Below are 23126 nucleotides of genomic sequence, written 5' to 3'. Positions count from 1 at the left end.
GCCTTTTGGGGGGTTTATTATTGAGATCTGACTTTCTCTATCCACTAGATCAAACACAGATTGTTTTTGTGGCCTTAATAGAAACCCGAGGCTCTAACGAGCTTTTAGAAGTTAACCTAGTGGGCCAGACCCTTGGCTGCCATTCTGGCTGCTTTGGTCTACTCAGGAAGAGTTTGGAGGATGCATGGGCTGCTTAAATGGCAGCTACAAATTATAAGTTTGTTTCAGTTCAAGAGTGAACTACATTTAAGAGATTATGGCTCTAACAAGAAAAAGAAACCCTCTGAAGTTATTCATCATTTCCCCAGTATCTTTCCCTATGGAAATTCTCCAAGTCCTGTGATATTGTACTTCTTGGACTTCCTTTTTTTTGACAGATTGGGAAATGGGGGGGGGGGAAAAGCCCAAAGGAATTTTTAAAAACAGATCTCACTTCAGATCACGGATCCTTATAATGTCATCAAAAAACCACAAACGTAACAGCAGGAAAAGAAAGTCAATTGACTTTCATTTCCTCTGAACATTTTGTTATTATCATTGTACGGCACAGTACTAACAGCTACTTTGGCCAAATGCTTGTTGTCAGAATACACTATTGTGAAAAACTAACATAGGACTGGGAAATACACTTAATTTTTTTATGTCTATGTATATATAGATAAGGAACCCAGCTGCCATGCCCCTGTAAATGCTCACAATCAGACCACTCTGGGGTTTCAGTCCTGCTGATTGCGTTATTTATGCAGATATATACAAAATTATGCACAGCTCACACGTTATATTTTTGTTAGGGGGAACTAAAAAACTTGACACCATTCTGAATACTTTTTTAATGCACTTCACTGATCTGAGAATAGATTCATTTGTGCTTCACTGTAAATCTGCTGGTCTAAATTGAAACATCCTCCAATCTTTTTGCATTTGCACTGCTGCACATAACGTTTCCCTGGAGAGGAACTTACAAAGTAAATGCTTTGTACTCACTCACAAGTTACAAAGACTTCCTTCGCTGCCACCTTGATGCCATGAATTTATTTGCACAAGGCACAGCTGCCTCACCCAAAGGAAAACCACCCTCCTCCACAGGCATATGTGTTCATGTTGTAGGCACAGAGGTTTACTACATGCTCTCGGTGTTTAAAGCACTGTGCAGATGTTAATTTAACTCATTACTTATCCCACTGTCACTTAATCAGAAAGAAATTAAAGCAAAATTATAAGACTTGCCCAAAGCAAAGCAAATAATCATTGGCAAAACCTCGGCCAGACACAAGAGTGACGTTACAAAGGCATTGGCAACATATACACATTTGAAAAGCTGTTTAAAGGGGAAAAAAGAAAAAAACAACTTGTGAAAAATAATTTTACTTCTAGCATTTCTTCATCTGCAACTTTAGCGTTAAGTATTCGAGAAATCTTGTAGATAAACCAAATATAAACACACATGTACTTTTCACTTGCCTCCAAAAACCCCAGCACACAAACGCTTTATTTATTTCAACAGCATTCTTATATTGCTGTCAGAAGCGTTAAAACAGTGACATAGCAAACACTTCAAAATCAAACACATTTCAAGTATCTAGCTGAATTCTCTCTTTAATGTCGATACGATTCAGATGGCCTGGTAAGCCCCCACATTTTGTGTTCATTTGTGGTCTTTGATGATGTGGTTGTGTGCTCTTTTGTGCTATTTTAATAGAGAAGCCTGCCCTTATTTGGGACAGAAATTAGCCCAAGGTCAAAGAATGGAGACAGCTGTTTACTACTACATTTTATCTTGATCATCACATGTGTGCACTCAGCTTTGTGTTCTCAACCCTTCCCTGTGAAGCACATAGAGCACTACTGCTATTTTCTGGTGTTGGGTTTGTGATGTGCAGGGCTACCTTTGAAAGAGATGTCTCAACATCTCTTCAAATCTATGGCCAACACCTATGCCTTGACTTTCGTCCAACCTCCTGATGCCTCTGGTATCTATGCTGTTGGCGATTCTTGTTTTGCTACTCCTGCTGCAATGTCTTGGGCCGGATGCCCCTCGACTGATAAAGTGACGGACTGTGATGGCTGGTTGTAGGGAGCTGGCCACAGAAACAAGCTGAAAGATGCAAATACCGGTTTCCATTACCCATGACGTTAACTTAACCGTGAAATACCGATTGTCTTGGGGTGAATCTGTGCCTAAGGCGGTAATTAATTGCTACAAAGCTACTGATACCCTCACTCCTCTCCCAGCATCTCCCTCCCGCTGCTGCAGCCCGACGAGAAGCTGCGGTCTCCTCGGCGAGCTGCATCCCCCCGCACTACAATGTAACCCTGCCGACGAGCCGCTTTCGCCCCAGCTGTGACCAGGGAACCTGGGACCCTCAAGTCGGGGGGCGGGGGGGCGGAGTCGAGGCCTTTCTGCGGACGCCTGTGTCCAGCAGGGGCTGGTGCGGCGAGCTCCACGGCCACTATCACCGCCACGACCGCCGCCGCCCCGCGCGCGATCCAGCGCAGGCGCGGTGGTCTCCCCCCGCCCGGTACCTCCTCTGCTGCGCGGGCAGGGCTGCGGTGATGCCACGAGACCGGGCAAGACCGGGTGGGACTACCCCCACCACCCCCCACCACCCCCCACCACCCCCCCAGCTGCGGCCCGCGCCGTGGCCCCATGGCCGCGCGCCTTTCCCGCCGGGTGCGCCGCGCGCGCAAGCACGCACGCACGCACGCGAGGGCTGCCAGCTGCCCCCCCACACCCCCCAGCACCGTCCGGGCGGTTGGTGACGTCAGGCGGTCGCTGAGGAACGGGGCGCAGGTGCATCCGTTTCCTCGGGGCGAGAGGCGCCGGGCTCGAGCGCCTCCCGCCGCCGTCCCCGCTGTGGAGCGGAGCGGAGCGGACGGGAAAGGTCCTTTCCCCGCTCCTGGTGCAAGCCCACGTTCCCGGCTGCGGTGTGAGAGTCCTTTCAGCTTCAGCGTCCCCGACGGGCGGGGTGGGAGGAGCAGAGAGAGTCGCGACGGGGCGGTCGTGGCCCGCGGGCTGGGGTCGCTAGGGGGAGGCACGGCACCGGCAGACGGGGCAGAGATGCGGTGGCCTCGCCGGCCGGCGATCGCCGCAGGGGGGAGCGGAAGGCGGAGGAACCCATTCGCCGGCAGCTCCGCGAGCCCCGTCCCCGTTTTGCTTTCCGTTTCGGCGAGGGAAAGAGAGACTTATTTATTTATTTGTTCGTTTCCCTAAAGGGCGAGGGGAGGGGAGAGGGAAGACCGGAGACCTGCGCGGGGAGGACGCGCCAGCTGGCAGAGAGGAGGGCGCGGAGGCAGCCCCGTCACGAGAGGAGGCGGTGGCGGGGAGGAGGAGGAGAAGGAGAAGCCGGCGCGGAGCCTCGCCTCCCCTCACCACAGCTCCTTCGCCGTTACAGTTTCGCCGTCCCTGGCCGCCGGAGGTACCGGCGGCCGCCCGTCCTCATGATGGCCTCAACCACCATCTGCACCCGGTTCACCGACGAGTACCAGCTCTTCGAGGAGCTCGGGAAGTAAGGACAGTGCTCCCCGGGAGCGCCCCGCCGTTGGGGCAAAGGCGCGGGGTAGCCGACTCGGGGCTGGGGAACTACCGGGGGCGAGGCCGCGGGGAGGGACGCTGTTGGCTATTCGGGCTCGGTTCCTCAGCCCCGATGGCGGGGTGCTGCGACCAGGGGCCGCCTTACCGATGCTGAGAGCCCAACCGGGCGCTCCGCTGCGGAGGGACAGCGCGTGAGCGCCATGGCTCCAGCCTTACGCTCACACATACACACGGGCGTTATTGGCGGGGTGGGGGATCGGGTTCCGCACTCGCCCGTCCCCACGGGTATTTACTGCCCTGCTACGGTGAGAGGCTCTGGGCGGGCGGCGGGGAAGCTGCCCTCGGCCTCCGGAGACGGGAGGTGCAGGGGCTGCCTTACGGTTATTTATTATTTTGTATTATCGTGGCTGGGGGTGCGCGTGGTGCCGGGCAGTCGGCGAGGGGCTGCCGGCGGCTGTAGGGCGGGGGTGGGGGAGCGCCCCTCTGCGGCGGGGCGGCACGAGGCTGGGGCTGGCGACTCGCAGCCCGATCGCCATGTTGATGGCCCGCCGGGGACGGTGGCCCCAGGAACGGAGAGACCGGGCAGGGGCCACCGTCTCACTGCCCTCATGGTGTGTGCCGGCCTTGAGGTAGTGAAAACGTGCCCTGCCTCCGCCCAGCCGCCACGGTCGGGGATGAGTTCAGTCATACGGCTTGTACCCGCGTTTCTAGCCACAGTTTACTGTTTTGGTGAATAAAATTTTCCCCTCTGTTTTTTGTTTGTTTGTTTGTTTTTTTCATTCTACCGACATCACACCTCGCACTGAAACCTGTTAAAACCCTTATGCCGGTAATGGCAGATTCAGTCCAGCTGACACTTGGTCTTCTTGCTTTCCAGGGGAGCGTTCTCAGTCGTGAGAAGATGTATGAAAATCACCACAGGACAAGAGTATGCTGCCAAAATAATCAACACCAAAAAGCTTTCAGCTAGGGGTGGGTATATTTGAACCTAATATTTATAATCATAGATGCCTCCTCCCCTTTTTTTACATTCTTGTGGTAAGCATTAAAAAATGATGAAAACAATGACTTAATACATTTTTTTAAATTGCTTTGTTTGGTTTTTTTCTCTTTGGTGTTTTTTTTTTTCCTGTGTTAAATATTTTATAGATAGACTACATGGACATATGAGGTTGCTGTAAATCACTGCAAGAAAAGATGTGCAGATATTAAAACAGTTTAGCATAATGTAGCCTCTTTATTTTTGTATCTCAATAACTTAGATTATCAGCTTGCAAGGGTTTGTGAGACAGTCTTTTGGAAAAGGTTGAGAAATAACAAGTTTCCATAATACCTTTTATTTTAAATTTAGCTTTACTGAATCCTGTGTTTCCTCTACATTTAAACATGAACATCTAGGCCTAGCTGACTATGGATGTATGAGAAGTATACTTCTACCTCATAGAAGTATTGAGAATTATGGTAATTTCTAAAGTGATCACTTTATGAATTAATTGTGAAGCAAGTCATTTTGACTAAATGACTAGCTGTTGTGGTGTTGACAACTGTGTGATTTGTATGTTTCTGTGTTACTTTCAGTTGTTTTCCTTATGATACATTTAAGGTAAATATAGACATACTATGGAAACATTGTGGAAACATTAAGGGTGCTAGGTGAAATTGCTTGTTCAGGTCTCAGTGCTTATGCTAGGATGTTGGTAATTAGGGATTCCTCTTCATTAATGTTATTTGTGTTTTGATACAAATGTGTGGTGTGGTAAAGAACATGGCCTGTTTTGCTTTTGACTGAGAGGATTTGCAGGTAAACTGAATTCATTCATTAAATTCAAACATATTACATATGATGTTAGGGCATGTTCTGGTAACATGCACCTCTGATTAAGATCTTTCAGTGTTGTGTCAATACTCTTATTTTCAGATTATGAAATCTCTGTGAAAATTTGCTTTTCACCTTTTGCTGCATTTTAGTCCTCATGCTGTCACTAAGATTTAGTTCCCTTTATTTTTCAGAGGAACTTAAATATTCCTTTGTCAAGGTGTTGATTTAAAGTGAGAGAGGTTAAGTAAACAGTAATACTGGAGATAAAATATTTTCGCAAGTTCACTTAAAACAGATCTTCCTTTTTTCTTTTGTAAGTGCAATAATGTCGTTTAATTTTAATACTTAAAATGTACCACCACATTCGGTGCAATTTCATAAATTAAGTACCTTTCAATGTGAGAAGCTGTAGCAAGATCAGCACCAGATTACTTACGTGCCATGGGATAAATCTTGACATGCCAGGCTAAATAAATGAAAACTTTTCCTTAGAAGTCGTCATTTGGGACATACTATACTTCAGGCTTTAATTTGTTTCATTCGGGTCCAAATTAGTCTTTGATATAGCCCGTTAATGAGTGGAAACATATTTGGGAGAATTTGTCTCAGCAAATGGATTAGGCAAAATCCACACAGATTTTTCTACAGGTTTAGCACGTGAGCCTGTAATGGAAAAGGTTATACTTTAAAGCTGGACTGTGAAATATTCTTTTTTATCAGAACACATGTGATGCCACATCCACAAAAGCCTCAAACTGTGATACTTTCTCCTGGCTGATAAGAGGTATGCAACTGGTAACTGAGTTTGCTAGTCTCTGAACTGGTAGCAGTTTGCTTTTGTGTTTCACACTTCTTACTTGAAATACCACTTATAACGTAAATCTAAACTTAAATCTGACGGTTCATTGGGTCAGCTTCACCTCTGAGCAGAGCAAAGAGGTTCTTAGCTTGGAAATGTGTATCACTGGTACAGTGCCTAGCTCTCTGGAAGTCATTTAAGCATTGTCCAGTTTGGACCTTCTTGCTTGCAAGATCACAGAAGAGCAGTTTCAGTGTATAAGTAGACTAAAATAATATTAGAAGACTAAATAAAACTTCCTTAAGTTTAACATTAAAGTTATTTAACTGGCTTCAGCCCAGTCATAACAGCACTTCTCTCCCCATCCCTCTTTCACCTCAGCCAGAAATGTTCTTGTAGATTTATGCAAATCCTTACTTTAATAGTCCTTCTAAACTGAGGAACTGATCTGGTCACAGGCTTACGCTAGTGAAGGTGTGTTCTCATATGTTGCCTTGTATAGTTACAGGGGGATTTCAGACGAATTGCGTGTATGCAAAGGCATGGACTTTGGTTTGGGGGGAAAGCAAGCTATGCCTCCTGCTTGAGCAGAAGTAACTTTTGTGCTTTTAAGTTGGTGATCAGTTGTTTATATCTGCTATGCTCTTATTTACAAATTGTAGCCCAAAATAGAATAGTAACACTTTGAAAGCAATTATGTTTAAAAATATTTGACTTTGTGGCAATTCTATGTTTTTCTGATTTTAGTAATAGAAATAATAAATATTTTCAATTTAAATTGGTTTCAGTATAGCAAAAAGGCCTTTGCTTACTCTAATAACATACATTCCCTTCCAAAGTACACTTAATCTTCACTTAAAAGTTCTTAGCTTTAACTTGGTAGAATATCAAGAGCTAGTTTTGTACCTATAGAGTATGTTCTAGACAAGCTTGCACAATTTTGTTACACTGCTGATTTTTTTAAAAAATGATTCAGTGCATCAGTGAGCAAGCACCCAGAAAAGTAAGAATGAAGTGAAGAATGTGTGTTGGATGGTTCTGGGTTCTGTGTTGTTTCATCTGCTGAAGTCATTGGGATTTTCTTGTAATTCCGTTTATAAAGTGTGCTGTTTTGGGCTTCTCTGTGTTATTTTTCTTGTCTTGAAAATAATGCAGATAAAAGTGAACTTCTGTGAGGTAACTTTATTTTTCTCCTGTCTGTTCCAAGTAATTAACAATTAGTCTTTTTCCTTTTGTTGCTATCTGTACATATCTTATCTTCTCTTTTGTGAGTCTGCTGGCTTTGATCCAGATTGATTTTATCTAAAGAGATCTCATTGTCTTGACAGGTTTAGGCCTCATTTTCTGATTTAAGAATTGGACAAATGTTTTCTTCTCTAATCATACTTGAAAAAATCAACTACTAAAATATTTTAACTGGGCATTTTTTTTGCCAGTAACTTGTATTGACATTTTCTCTGTAGTGGCCAAAAGCACCATGCCTTTGATTGCAATTTGATGGCATCTCTGAGAGGAAGATGGTGTCCTAGTCCATTTTCTTTTCCACAATTCTTTAGTAAGTACTGCCTAGGACACACCTTTCCTAGCCCTTACATTGCCACAGAAGGAATAGGAACCAATTTGTTTATGGGCATACAAATTATTCCGAGTAATGTATGAATCAACTGGAGGTTATCACTTCTTTGTGAAAAAGCTCTCATGAGCTTTCAGGAACCAGCCATTCCATTACCTTTTGAGTTTAACGCTTGGAGGCTTTACTGGTTATTTGTCTTAGCAGGAAAATTCCCAAAACTTTTTCAGCATCTTCCTGTTCCTCAAAAAAAGATATTATTTCCTGTGAGCTTGTGACTGCAGATGGCAGATGCAAGGCATAGTCAGAGGTGACTAGAGCAGTTGCATTTCCCTGCATCAAGCTCTGAGGGGTGAGGAGACTGAAAACTCCACCCTTTTGCAACAGTATTTTTAGTGTCAGGATTGAGTAATCTTGCTGTGGGAAGAATATTTCAGTGTCTAAAGCTGTCCAAGTAGAGCACCTCGTGATCCCTAAAGTGATGTAAAAGACATTAGGGAGATGAATGAAATGTGAAGCATATAGGGTACTATATGTCAGCATAGTTTTTCATGACATGGAGATAAACATTTTGTTTTGTCACTAAACCAATGTTTCTTTTAGCCAGGTAGCCTGTGTCAGTAACAGATATGTTACAAGCTGTAACAAGGCTTCCTGTATACTCCATAAGGGGACAAAAGATTGCTCCCCAGTGTAGCTGCAGATCTTGATCTCTGAACCACTTGAAGCAAGTTTATTATAACACACGTGTTTTTAATGCTAATTTCTCTTCTTCTGTACACATGAACTTATTCGCACACATAAAGTACTATCCTTATAGCATTCAGTTGGCCGTGAAACAAATTTTGTCGTTTTGAGAACACAAATTAAGCATGAGATTTTAGCTGTTTTCTTCCATCTCTTGCTCTAGTCTCTCGGGTTAATTATCTTTTGAGAGGCAGGCAGTATGTTTGCCTTTCTCCATGTGTTCAGAATTTTTTTTCAAATGTTCTTCCATGGTATGTAAGAAGGCTTACCTGCTAATGTGTCCTTGCCCTTTTTTTGTGCTTTTTCTGTCCAGCAGCTTAGTCGTGGCATTCTTTTGATTGATGTAGATGTCCTGTAACATCAATACGTTTGCGTATTTATCTGCAAGTATTTGTTTCAGTTGCAGATTACCGTAATTTGCAGGCTGCTGGTTCTGTCTAGAAAAAAGGAGTACTTGTAAGATGTTGGTGTTTGGTTTGTTTTTTTTTTTTAATAAAAACAACTAGGTATTTGATTGTTTTGTTTTGAAGGTTTGGAACTCTTGTTATGTTTTGGTTTTAGCAAAAATCTGAAGAGAAGTGAGGACTTTGAAACCCATTGTGATGGGGATTCATAGTAATTTATTCTAACAGTTTAAACTATATTTGAAATTATTTTTTTTGCCAGTTCATAGCCAAATTATGGCAAATATTACATGATTTTGATAATGCCACTTCTTTCTTTCTTTGTAAAGGATTTCTTTTCTCACTCCATTGTGACTGTTGTTGCTCTTAGGAAAGGAGATTCATTTTATAGCTTGTATGCTGATGGGCCTTAGAGAAACATCAGAATTTGAAGATGCATGTATTGCTTTCTTTCTCATTAAAGCTTGTTGTGAGTGTTCTTACTAGGAGTTAGGTTATAGAAAAAGTTCAAGTTTTAGTGCATACTTCAACATATTTTCACATGGAGGACAGGGGAAAAGGAATTGTGATATACTATGCTGTTCTTGTTGCATGCTTCAGAGAACTGTCTTTGTGTAGCTTTGTAGTTGCAAATGATACTCTAAAAACAGTGCGTACAAGTTAACTTGAAAGTTGAGTTTGTGGCAGTGTAGCCATTGATTGCAACGGACACAATGCAAATCCAAGATGTAAAAGAGCTCACAAGAGGCATGGAGAATTTTTGCATCATCTGTCATCTCAGTTTGACCAAGCTCAATATGGGGGTAAAAAGCCTAAATAAAATACATTTTTCTGTCTGAACTCCAAGATGATTAAGTATGCATGAAACTATAAAGCAATTGAACATACTTGTCTGCCTTGTGAGCTTCCTATTTCCTCTTGTTGTGTCTTACTGCTAATTTACTCTGGACTCCCTCCCCACTTTCATATCTCTTCCACTGAAATGTTAACATCAAAGGGATTCTTGGGGTCTTCTTTGGCTACTGCTTTCCTGCACTTTTATATCAGAAGTTGTAAGTTCTGGCACCAATGTGTGTTCACTTCCTGTAAACTGAAGACTGAGCTGCACATCTGATGAGCTCCACTTTCAGAGTTGCTTCTGTTGGGAGAAAAGGGAGAACCAGACACAGAGCAAGAGATTAACTGAATACTTTTACTCAGCTTCTGTATCTGCATTCTGGAACTGAAATATGGATGGATTCTCCTCTTCCTGGTCTGAGAAAAGTTGTGTTCCCTAGTAATGTTTTACTACTTACATGCAAATAAACACTTCCAACTGAAAGCTTTTGGTCAAATAAGAAAACAAGGAAATAAGCCCAATGGTAAACACTGAACCTTTATTGTAGATTGATTCTGTCTGTTTACACATAATAGTGTATGTAGATGACTTTTTTTTTTTTTTATGTCTCTTGCAATCTGAAAGCAGTGGTCAGTTGAGATGTTTAAGTGACTTGCATCTGTCTTCATCAACAGCAAGTTAGAAATACACTTCTTCATGGAAGAAATCAGACTGAATTTCTGCACCTGATTTCAAAATCTTCCTTGGTCTTAATAGCATTTTTATTTAATTAGGTTTTATGTAGGTTTGTAATGTAGGTTATATGTAGGTATATAATTGCCCGAATACTACAGCATATTTATTCACTTTCTCTAGTTACGATTACTGGTGTATGTAGGCATCTCTGATGCTTTTATTTACACCTTTATGACCATTTTGACTAGTGCTTGTAAGATGGGAGAAGGCTGGGTTTTGTTGTTTGGTTTTGGGGTTTTTTATTTAATGGCAAGAGTCTGGTCTGAGAGATTAAAATAAAAGCAAGCTAAATATTTTGCTTTACAAATGTAAATAGTACCAAAACAGTGCTTTTCATGTATCTGTCCTTCATTTGACCTCCTGGGAAATGTAGGCCAGGGTGTTTCATATGTCAGGGCCCAGCTTCCTCCTTCATCTACATTTCTAGCACATTTGTGAAATGCTTTTAAGGATATTGTGGGGATTTTTACAAGGTTATGTGAGAAATATAACTTCCTCTGCTCATTGAAAAAGGCTAATAGAGAACAAAAACCTAACTTGAAACTGTTGTTTCCTTTTCTTTCATTAATAAAAATAATTAGGCCTTGAATTTGCAGAAACATCTGCTATGTTTTGGAGAGAGACAGAAATCCAATTTGTCTGTTTATTCCATGTGTGTTTTGAGCTCTGTGTATATCTTTGTGTATATGTTTGTGCAAACTCCTCCTCTGTTTAATCCTAGTGTTATGAGAAATGTCTTGTGCATGGTATCAGAGTGAGTGGAGAATTTCTGTAATGTGGTTTCAGTATTTTCTTCCACAGGAGACAGTTGTGCTGTTATCCAGGATAAGTTTCTAGATTGTTGTTAGCATGTTCTGGAATGCATTTGATTTCAGTTGTTTTAATTGGAAAACTCATTTTAAAGCTTTGCAGCCTTGTTAATTCCTGTTACATCTGATTGGAAGCTGCTGTGGCAGCTTCTGCCAAACTGAGAGTTTATTTCTCTTGCTTGACTCCGTTTCCTCTGTAAGGTGCCATTGAATTAGAAGCACTAGCTATAGCCGGGAGTCAAAAAAAGCTGGGGAGGAAGAACTTGCGCAAATTTGCAAATAAATTTCTGAATTTACCTTTTATTCTAATCCAGGGCCTCTTTAGTGGAAATTGAGAAGCATAAATTGTGCTACAGCACATATTTGTTTTTTGTAATTAGGATTTTAAGCCTAAAGAATGAGAGTTAATATGCCAAACAAGCCATTACACATAAGTCCATGCAACTGTTGATGTATTTGTTAGAAGGGAACTTTGCCTCTCTGGTGATTTGAGGTAGTTTCTATTATGTGAATTCCTGACGTTTTGTAAGCAGCAAGTATTTCACAGGAAACTTGGAGAGGAAAATCAGCAGGCTTAATTTTACAAAACAAACCTCTAAACCTATCAAAACTAGCAAAGTAGATTTTATTTAATAATGGAAATGTGATGGTGTGAATATTTGCTGGTCAAGATTAAACGTTTTGTGGTGTGAGTTTTTTGTATTGTTACTACTAACCAAGATTTTATACTCTACTATAAGAAGCTAACATCTGGTGATGCTTTCCATGTAAACTGCCTGGCATCCGTAAAAACCAGAATTAATTTATGTTTCGGCAGTCACTGTCACCTTGAATGTAGAGCATGCATGTTGAAAAAGTTGTGACTGGTGATGAAGTTTCTTTTGCTGAGTTACAGCCAAATCAATCAGTGTGCTTGTCAGTTGGACAACCTCTCCCCCCATTCAAAATGGGCTCTGTAGGGAGGTGGTTCTTTTTATTGGGCCTCAGTTTTGACTCTGCCACCACATAGTTGGCAGTGCTAAGGAAAGCATGGCTGTGATTACATTCCACTGGATGTAGAACTTTACCCAAACCCAGCTTTAGTCAGAGGTTATTATCAGTGGAATTAAAAACTTCAGTCTGACCTATAAGAAGGAAAATGATGGTATGAACTGAACTTTTTCTGGACTGAGTGAGCTTGTGCATAGATTTTGACAGTTGTAAAATGTATTGAAGACTACCCTGATGGTAGTTAGTTCACATTTTTTACATGTATAGTCTGCAGGCAGGTACACAGCCCTTAAAAACAACTGAGGCCAAAGCTGTGGCCTCTAGCCAGCAACTCTCCCTACCTGTGAAACTGCTCATGGGTTTTCACAGTGCTGTGGGCATTACTCTGGGTTGTGTGGCAGAAAACAGTCTTTTGCATGCTACAACGAGCAGCGTAACACGCCTCTGCTATAAAGTTTCATCATCTCGGCATGTGAGAGGAGGAGAAATGTAAACTTAGAGCACTGAAGCTCATATTTGGTCAAGCAATCTATTGCACGTGTTTTCAGAACTTTGTTCTGATATAATTATGGTCAGGAACTGCTTACTTACCAATTTTCCGCCATGTGAATGCAAGTGTTGCTGCAACAGTCACATTGCATATTCATGTTGCTGCATGAACAGATGGGGTTCCTACATAGCATCCATATTTGACAATCTGATGGGATTTGCCAAGTATAAGCTTTCATTTAAATTTTAACCTCTTGGAGAGATAGGCTTGTGATTTAATCAGTCAAGGAAGACCTTGAAGTATTGCATAGCAGATTTCAAGCTAGTGCTTAGGAATGATTTGGGTTTGGGAGACTTCTTGCAGGAAGGGTTTTAATAGGCTATCGCTCATGAGAATAAATAGTCAACAAATTCAAATCTTTCTCTTGAAACCTCATTTGTTTGACTTGATCATACAGTTCAGGGAGCGAAGATTTATATTCAGTTACAACCGTGTCACATGGACAGAGTTCTGTTGCTGTGGTACTGCCTTTCAGGGAGGATTTTCTGCTGCAGGGCAGATAACATTCAGTTTCCTTTGGGCAGCTCTAGGTGCTGCTGAACTTCAGTTATTAAAACTTGCTTAAGGAGTTGGCTTCCACCTTTTTATAGAAAGATGTCATAAATGTTAAGTATATCTCCAAGACATACATTTCAGTAAATTTCAGTACAGAAAGCAGCCTTCAAAAGCCAAATTTTTGGGTTGTTTACATTTTCATATCTACAGTGTTTCATAAAGGTCATGGTGTATACTTTTTAAAATATTTTTTTTAAATTAAAAAAAAAAAAGAAACCTATGTCTATGTGTATATATATATATATATATATATATATAGCTATGGAATTGTGTTTAGAATTACATTGTTAGATGCTCTTGGGACTAAATACCTTGCTGATCATAGCACTAAAAAAAAAACCCTTTTCAAGGTTTTTTGTTACCACTACCCCAAAGAGGGGAGGACTAATAAGAAAAAAAAGGTTTGCTATCAAATTTCTGTCTTTCCATGGTGGAAACAACTGTAGCACATTAACATTTCCAAGCTTCCCAGTAGACTTTAATACTGGAGAAGTGTAAGATTTAGAAGATGCTGTCTACTGGAGCTGGATGACAGAGCTTCTAAAAAACCCACTGACATGTCTTTTATACGGGTAGCACTTTATGGTCTTTCATAGCTGTTGTGGTTTTGGGGGAAACGAAGGGAAAAAAAGGCTACTGGTTATAGTGTTTTGTGTGCATGCACACACATTGGATGCAGAAAAAGATCCAGTCAAGCTTGTGTGTACCCTGCTAGCTTGTTTGCTGTAGGAAAACGCTGCATGCTAAAAGACCTGTTAACTAATTTTACTTGTAATCAGGGCAAGAATTGGTGTCTTTAAATTTTTGTTTATTTGTGGTTAACATGATTTATGTATCTAAATTAAGTAATAAATTGCTTTCAATTGCATGTTAATCAAAACATGTTTACTAATGAGATTCATTTTCCCAGAGTAGGAGTTGCTTATGTGTGGTCAATTCCTGTTCCTAGGAGATGTGTGTTCATACTGCAGATGTTTTGAGGACCAGATCGATGATGGAGATAGCTTTGCATAATAGTGGCTCAGCATATCTCAGAGGTGGGTTTAGGAAACCTGAAGGGGAGAAGGACTTGGGAATTAGGTGGATTTAAAATCCATAATAGGTGGAGATTTTTTCAGTCTCAAGAACCTGAGATTTTATATTCCATCTACATTTTTCAAGTTAATTGTATTTCAGTCACAGGACATTCTTGTAGTCATATAAATTTTACAACGTTGTTATATCTCACTGAAGTTTATACTCCTTAAGTACAAAATATTTGAAAAAAGTATTTCCTTTGTTCTTTAAATAGGATTGTTTCCCTTCCTTCCCATTGAAATAGAATTGACTTCCCTCTGTTCCCAGCTATAGTTTGAATGGCAGGGATCAGTCATTTACTAGGACTCAAAAAGAAAGTCAAGTTTTGAGTTAGATTTTTTTGTTCATTTGTTTGTTTCAGTGCTCAGTTCTTGTTGTTGGGTTTTTTTTCTGTTTCATATAACAAAGTCAGTCTAGCTAAAAGTGATATCTTCCCCTTTTAAATCACATTTATCCAATGTCAGACTTCTACAGGATAAGAGAACATTTGAGCATCTGTTGCTTGGGGTTGACCTTAGGTGAAGAATGGGAAATAAAGTGTGTCCAAGGTGAAGTTGAGTCCTTCAATACAGTAAACAATCTCATTCACTAATTAAGCTTGAACAAACTTAACTGAGGAGATGAGGACCTTAGTTCTTTTTGCTTTACTAAATAGAGAAATTAGTAGTGCACTCTTTCAGTTTAAAGATATTTCTGATTTACAGCCTGAATTTGCTCACTGACAGAATTTGTTGTCTGTACCTAGAATGTCTTTTAGAGAATCTTTCATCAGTGTATTTATTGAGGATGATCTTGTTTTCATTTCTTTTAACAACCGTCTTCCTTTAGCTCCCTTCTGTGTGATAGACCTGCTATTATTATGTCCATTCTTCCTTAGATATGCTCTAAGTGTAGTTACATAGATATACAGATACATGGATGTTTGGAATGGGAGATTGGAATTGACCAGAAGAAACAAAATAAATTAAGTAAGATCTCATGAATGGTTTTGGTGATGTCTGCATGAGAAGATCTCATCTGCTAAATTCCAGTGTTTCATTTCTGGCTTCATTTCAGTGATTCTGGGGCTGATACTGAAGGAAATTCTTTAGTAATTTGACTTCAGCTTTCCTTTTAATCACTACATTTCTTGCCACCCCTTTTAGCAGTTTCCTACTAATTTCAAAGCTAGTTTGGTAACCTCCATTTTTAGTAATCCCCAGATGTCTCATTTTCTTTGTTTCTATGTCTATAAACAATGAAGCCTTGCAGGAAGCATTGATGCCTGCCTGGAAAAGTCCTCCAGAGTGATGTTTTAGAGGTCTTACTGTACTTGGCTAGTAACTGATCTGCACTGATGTAGGAAGATGCTTTTATTTGGGGTTGGGGTTTTTTGTTACAGTTTGTCTGCCTCATACATCTGAGACCTAAGTCAAAACCCAGTTATTTCCATCACAGGCATGATGTTCAGTTCCTGCAGCCTGCTGTTACTCACCTCTGTGCAAGGTCAAGTGGAAACTGCTGTGAAAATAGCTCCATGAAATAAAGCTAAATTAGGAATAGTTTCTGTTATGTGTTAACTTTTCTGCAACCACACATGCTCATCTAGTCAACCAAATGGTGAAAGAGAATGAAAATGGTGCAAAAGTACTTAGAGCAGCTTAGTTCATTGTTTAAAGAAAAGTTGTATTGATTCACACACTAAATAAACTGAAACACTTTCAAAATGTTGCTAATTGTTGTTGATTAGTTCAGTCAATAAAATATAGCTTGTAAAAATGCCTGACTACCTCAATATGGATTTTCAGTGGCTTTCCAAGTGCACTGCAATGCTGTTGTTGTTTCTTAGAGGCCACTTACCTTAATGTTTCTCAAATTGTAGTTTATAGACACCTAATATTTCAGAAAGTTATGATAGTAGACAGCAGAAACTTCCTGAACCAGGAAAAGAAATGAGCTTCTGGTTACATTAATTTATATATATAGTTCTCTTGGCTGGTTTGTATTTTGAAAGGAAATTCTGGCAGGTTATCAGTGAATATGTGGTCTGAGGGGTTTTGTAAGAGGACTCAGATCCCACTTGTCCCAGGTGAGCATGCTGGTGCTCTGTGGCACTGCCCGTTAGAGCTTTCCCTGGGAGAGGAACTGCCAGAGACCATGCCGAGGGAGGCAGCTTGCTTCCTTGAGCTTTCTGGCACTTGATGCCAGTTCTGATTCCATGGTCAAATGCACCTAGAGCTTCTAGAAATAAGGGCTAAGTAGACGGGTTTAAAATCTTGAACTGCATGAATGCATCTATTTGGAACAGAAGAGTTCATTATATCAAGTCTCTACAATCTGATGCTGAAAATGAGGTGATTTTACAAAAATCATCAGTGATTGTGTATTTATCAATACAGGTAAATGAGACAACTAATATGCAGAATTTAGCTAACAAGTGTAAGTATTCCTGAGATCAGTCCCTGGATTTGCATCTGTCATGTTTTCAGAGGGAAATCTTGTTTCTAGTATTGAAATACAAACAAGAGGTATGAAACAATTCTTGGAAATTCAGAATTAGTGCTGTCTCCTTTAATAAATAGCAGGATTCTACGGTCTTGCTAAGTTAATACTAATATTACCAGACATGAACAGCACAAGTCAATTTAATCAGATGCATGTTCTTTACATCTCTTAACTACTCAGCAGCCCATGCAGATTCTATATACCAAATAGGATTATGGGTATGTGAACCTAATGCTAGAGTTGCATTCCTCTCAAAAAAAACATCTTACTAATACATCTGAGCTTTAGATACATGAATTTGACCCACCTGAACCTACATTGCATAGCACAGAGTTACTGAGTAATCTCAGCTGTGATTGTAAAAAGATTTTTAAAAAATTTTTTATTATGTAAATGGATTTTGAGCATGAGAATGACAAATACAGCACCTATCTGAATTACTCAAAGTGACTTTAATAGGTAGAAGAACTTAGCAGTTGTCTTATTAAGCAGAAATTGTTGTGTCTTTTGGGAATTTTAGTACTAGTTTTGCCTAGATGATTTTGATGACATAATGATATGTAGCTATATAAAATTACCTGTGTGAATTTTTTATATTTGCAGAGCAAATCTGCTTCTGGACTTGCAGGCTGGGTTGCACAGAAAAGCAAGCATTCTAAGTTTTTTTGCCTTTGAAGAATTCACTGGCCTCTTTTTAACATACTAATAACTTCTTTGCTGAGAAAAGAATTTATGAAGAAACAGTCAAAGCAGCTGTGTGTATAGACATGGTCTAAGAAACTCCATAGGTGATGCTGAAGCTAATGTGCTTTATTTTGTAACTGCACCAGATTTAACTGCACAAAGTCAGGAAATTCCACTCATGGACAATAATGTTCTTCAACTGCTGTAACCTGATCATGTTTAGTCTAGTACCTGTATCCTTAGCAGCTTCTGCTAAGATAATAGAAGGATGTGTATGGTTTCAGAGACTGTGTTATTTGTATGTCCTTCTCATGCACACTTATTCTATCAGTTTTGTTAAAGTGTTAAATAACTCCTGGTGTGAGAACCATTATTAAGTCTGATGCTTGCAAAGGTGTATGAAACAGGCCTCTGAGTTTGTCAGGTGTGTGTTTGGTTTTTTGTATTTGTTTTTTCTGGATTGAAATTGTTACATCTTGTTACTTGTATAGGGCCTCTATGACATGAGGCTCTTAAACAGAATACCTTGTAATAAGGTTTTATTTTAAATGCAGTCCCTTTCATATTGTTCCTTCTGCTTAAAATGAACTTGTTTTTTTTTTTTTCTGTTATGTAACCAGTCACTGGAATAAAAGTTCTTGTAATTAAAATGTTTAAAAAATACTTCTTCAGAATGCATGCTTATTTGAATTCAGTGTGCTTAGGTTTTAGATACATTTCAGTTCTGGCATACATTTTGACCAAAATAATTTCATGTGCAGTTAGCACCAGGTCAAACTGTACACTGAGTTTCAAGAACTCCTCTTGAAACTACAAATGTGTTCCTGAGCTTAGATTTGCTTTGGTTTTATGATACCCTCTTGTTCTTTGAACTCAGTTCTGTCCCAATACTGCAAACCTTTCCTTAGCGTGTGGTAGTGTTTTCTACAGGGCACTTTAATGGTAACCTTTACCCATTCCTTTCAGAAATCCATGTGGCTTTAATTTTAGTTCAGCTTTCTGAATTTGTTTTAACCTACCTATAATAATGTAAAATGAATATGAAAAGTGTCAGCTGAAATATCTTGGTATTACCGTGTGTGAGTATGGACTATCTGCTGGATAGAGAAGATGATCTAGAGAAGAGGAAGTATTGACATATGGATAATCACTAGGAGAGAAGCCATCATTGTTATTTTAAAGGATTAAAAATCCAGATAAGGGAATAAAAAACCTGGTTATCTTACCTCGAAAGTGTAAATTCATTTAAACAGTTTTTTGTTGGTAGTTCTGCCTTCTCAAGAAGTGAAAATATTATCCTGCATCCTATTCTCTTGTCCTTCTAGCGTAAGAGCTAAGGAAAAATGTAAGAAGAAATAAACCTTGACTGCTAATATTCAATAGTAAACTATTAAAGACTTACCTTGAATGATCTCACATCAACTTGTAGTTGTATATTTATAGTGATAACTTTACCTTATTAGTGTGGGAAGATTCTTCATAATTTCATGAGACTTTTTATGAAGCAGCTGAATAAAATGGTCTGCTACTACTTCAGCCTGAGTCTCATTAAATAAATTGATATTCTGGGTTAGATTTTTGAGTGACAAGTATTGCAAATGCACTTGAAGTTCTCCTCATCTACTGAGCTTTTTTTGCCTAATATAAAAATGAAAGGCTGTGCAGAAGTGAGTGGTGTTGTCAAACCTGTCATCGAGTTCTCCTAGTTGGTTTGAGTACTTGTTATGTTCTTCCTTTAATTGAATTAGAAATTTGCAAAGGTTGATTATAAAAGGGGAAAAGCAAATTTTAAAGATGGAGGGAAAAGATAGCTTCAGAGTTAACTGTACAAAGGCTTAAATAATTAGTTGGGATTTTATTGCATTCAGTTGAAACATAAACCTTGAAGTTTTGATCTAAAATGGAAACAGTGGCAAACAATCATAGCAGTTTGGTGACTACAAGTTTAAAATTAAAACAAAATCAGAAGTGGTACTTTTCTTGAAATCTTAAATCATCTGGTACTGCAAAGGTGGTAGTTATTAAGCTGTTGCACACTTTAGCTTTCTGAAAGCTTTTTAATGTCCTAATCATCCATGGCAAAAACCTGTGAGAGCACAGCAAGGTGAGGATCTGAGAAAAATCCATGACAACCTCCTTTATCTGATCTTTGCTTTACAAGCTTCAGCATAATCCTCTATGTCTGTCAGAGCCAAAGGGCAGGGCAGGGTAGCTGCTTCCTGTGATGAGAGCTTTTTGCTGCATTAATCACCAGTGTCATGACCACTACTTAGTCCTACCTTTCTGTTTTACTCTTGTGGTAGGCTGTGTTTGATGTAACCTTAGTGACGCATAATTCCTCCTCCAAACAGCATTTTTTCTGAAGTGTTTTTTCAGCAGAATTAACTTTCAAGAATAACTTGTGAAATTGTTGGATTTATATAATTGCATAGTGCGAAGGTCAGATGGGGAGACAATGCTATTAAAATGGCAGACGTCTCACTTGTACCTTCTGTCAAAGAAATTACAATAAAAGAGTAAGTATTTCCTTTAACTTTGGATATCGGATGGTTCTTCTACAAAATAGCGTGTGATATTTTTCAGTCTTTTCTCCTTTTCCCAAGGGAAGTTGTGGAGTCTCTTTCCTTGGAGGTCAAGACCCACCTGGGCACATTCCTATGTGTCCTGATCTAGGTGGACCTGCTTCTGCAGGGGGATTGGACTAGATGATCTCTAAAGGTCCCTTCCAACCCCTACCATTCTATGATTCTCTGAACTCGAGAATTGCCTTTAGAAAGACTATGAAAATTTACAGCTATAGAGGATAGATTTCAGAATTGTCTTTTAAAAAATTAGCAAATGATTGAAATCATGTCAGTATTTCTTTTTCTGTGTTTATAGCACTGTATCCCGTGTCAAACCAAGCTTGGGATTCTGCTGGTGATCCCTTCACAAACTTTGGCTGAATCCAAGGAGAGTTTAAATTGGTCAGAACACATGGGTGAAATCTGTCCTGTAATGTTGACAGATTACAATCTGTAAAACTGCATTTTCTTTTCCTTTCTAAAAACACACACATAACTTTAACAATTTCTTGTACATTTTAAAAATTTGAAATGACATTACCACTAGAAGTAGTTTGTGTTCTATCCCCATGAATGCTGAGTTGATAGGAAAATTGTGGCGTATGTCACAAACATTTGATATGTATAGCATTGCTGCTGATTATCTAGGCACTTTTGAGTCACACAAAGATAACTTCTGATCAGTAGAGGGTATTCACTGGTTCTAGTAAATGAACTATGGAAAGAATTTTCAGTCCATTCAAAACTCCCTTTTTGTTCTCTTTTACACCCAGTGCAAAGTACTGTTTGTCTTGCTACTGCTTTGACAGTGAATAGGAAGTGGTTGTGGGAGACTAAGAGAACAGTTTTACAAGTAGCCTTGTCAGATAACCATTTGATTAATACATAACCTACGTGATAAGGTCTAAAATAACACCTGAAACTCTGTAATTTGCTTCTGTCTTGCAGTAGTTGCAGTGAAGTTTTCACTTAGATCTTGTTTAAACTTAAGTACAAATATTTATTTATTAACAAGTTGGTCAGCCTTTCCTAGGAGGGAGTTTGCCAGTGTTAGCTTTTTTTTTTACCAGGGATATTCTTTGAGTAAATCTCAGATGTCTGACTTTCTACTTTAAATCATGGTGCTTTGTTAGATGGAAGACTAGTATTTTTGAGGGGTTTTTTCCTTTATTATTGCTGAGGTCATTTTAGTAGATTTGAAACAAGACATCTGATTTAATTTTTTGCTGCATGAAATAATTGTCCCAAATAACACTTTTCCATTAAAATCATGGTCTACATCCAGCCAATCATTCATAGACCACCAGATTTTCCAACACTTGAACTGTATAAGGGTTTAGATTTTCAGAATATTTGCGCCAAGCTATTTGATTATGATTTACATAGAACTTTCCAACGAGGCATTAAAACTTTGAAGTGAAGAACCAGAGCTAAGGTCTTCCCACCTCTAGAGTGCTAGCAATATAGAAATCTTCTGTATTACAGGGGATACTTAGTAGTACCTTGGGAAGAAGTCTTAAGAAGATAAATGCTGTCATTTGATGACAGTACTTTTAATATTAGTGAGATTTGATATCATGTAATGTTAATCAAATGGTGAAACTCTCATTTAGGAACCTTTATTTCCTGGTTTGGCATGTAAATATCTTGAAGCCTGTGAATAATCAATGGGAATAAACGTACCTTAAATTTGATTTTGTTTACATACTTAGCTGTTTATATACCCAGAATAGTGATCATCTTGGTTTGCTCAATTGTTCTGATAAAAGTTCTAATATAGTTCTAATAAAATTAAATGTGTATTAGCAGCACAGATAATTAGTATATATGATACATTTGCTAGATAATGACAGTTACTAGGCTGATTAATTTGAAATGTGACATCTTATATATTTATGTATCTCTGTAAGATGTGGAACAATTAACAGGGTAATTTAGACTTGATGGATATTATTTATGTTTACTATAAAAATCAAGAGGCAAAGAAAGCTAGTGTGCAATTTAATACTGAAAGAGCTGAGCATCTCTGCTGTTTGTTTTTTAATAATACTACTGGAAGTCTCACTGGAACATGACCCTTAACTAAAAAGCCGTATGGCAGGTTTACTATTGAGAGGAAGACAGATGAGATTTCTATCCTTGGATCTTAACATTGGTTTGTTGTCTTTTCCATGTTCTGTTGTGTAAACTATTCATGCAAGCTGTAAACTGATTACTGGTTTGATTAAATAATTTTCCTGTTAATCATTCTGCTTTTGGGACATAGAGAGGGGGGAATTCTTTGCAGGTAGCACTGGGAAGCAGACTGAGAGATTTTAAACAGTTGTATAGTGTTAAACAGAAGAGCAAGCAAGACACATGTGTTTGTACTGAAACCTGGCTTGTACTCTGCCTGCATATTGCAGCTTCTACAGCTTCAGGTATAACCATGTTAAAGGCATTCTACAGCAGGATGATGAGTAATGTTTTCTCTTGCTGCTGGTAGGGCACAATCCTGACAGTTCCTATAAGCTTCACTTATCAACACTGTTATATAAAATCCATCAAAAATTAGAAAAAGCTGACATGTAGTACAGAATGTTTTGGTTTCAATCTCTGAGTTTTAACGACATGCAGAAGGGAAATGTGAGCTTCTGTTTTACTCCAAGATGTTTCAAAACCAATTGGTTAAAACTTTTTCTTCGGAAATGAGCTGCTTCTGTTGTCAATATAATACTGTGTTAACCTGTGTTAATTCTTGGTCTTTATTTTCATATGCCATCATAAAAAATTCTTTCAATGGTATAGTCTTTATGCCATCAGTTGACTCAAAGTAGCCTAGAGCAATATTCAACATTTTAAGACTCAGAGGATGAAATGTTTTGATTTTTATTAAAAAACTATGTGAAAAGCATAGGAATACTTGATGTTGAAAGTATTAAGTTGGGTTTTTTACTAGTGATGAAAGGTGGAGGACTGCTTTGCTTTTT

At 39.3% G+C, this 23126-nt stretch overlaps 1 protein-coding gene across 6 annotated transcripts in view; it reads left to right on the top strand.

Moving 5' to 3' along the window:
* The first annotated feature begins 2817 nt into the window (after positions 1–2817).
* CAMK2D (calcium/calmodulin dependent protein kinase II delta) overlaps positions 2818–23126 on the top strand; it is a 149102-nt gene continuing 128793 nt past the window's right edge. For 5 of the 6 annotated variants that reach the window (XM_061993426.1, XM_061993423.1, XM_061993425.1 and 2 more), the window contains exons 1-2: positions 3343–3506; positions 4410–4504. In XM_061993426.1, coding sequence (XP_061849410.1) covers positions 3439–3506; positions 4410–4504 — 163 coding nt within the window. In that variant the 5' untranslated portion in view covers positions 3343–3438. Of the gene's footprint in view, positions 2928–3213; positions 3507–4409; positions 4505–23126 lie in introns of those variants that run through there. The other variant, XM_061993428.1, reaches the window with a different exon arrangement.

The sequence above is a fragment of the Colius striatus genome, chromosome 3 (genome assembly GCF_028858725.1).
Source record: "Colius striatus isolate bColStr4 chromosome 3, bColStr4.1.hap1, whole genome shotgun sequence".
Lineage (NCBI taxonomy): Eukaryota > Metazoa > Chordata > Aves > Coliiformes > Coliidae > Colius > Colius striatus.
Note: the sequence above shows the minus strand (reverse complement) of the source record. Positions and strands in the feature narration are given on the sequence as shown.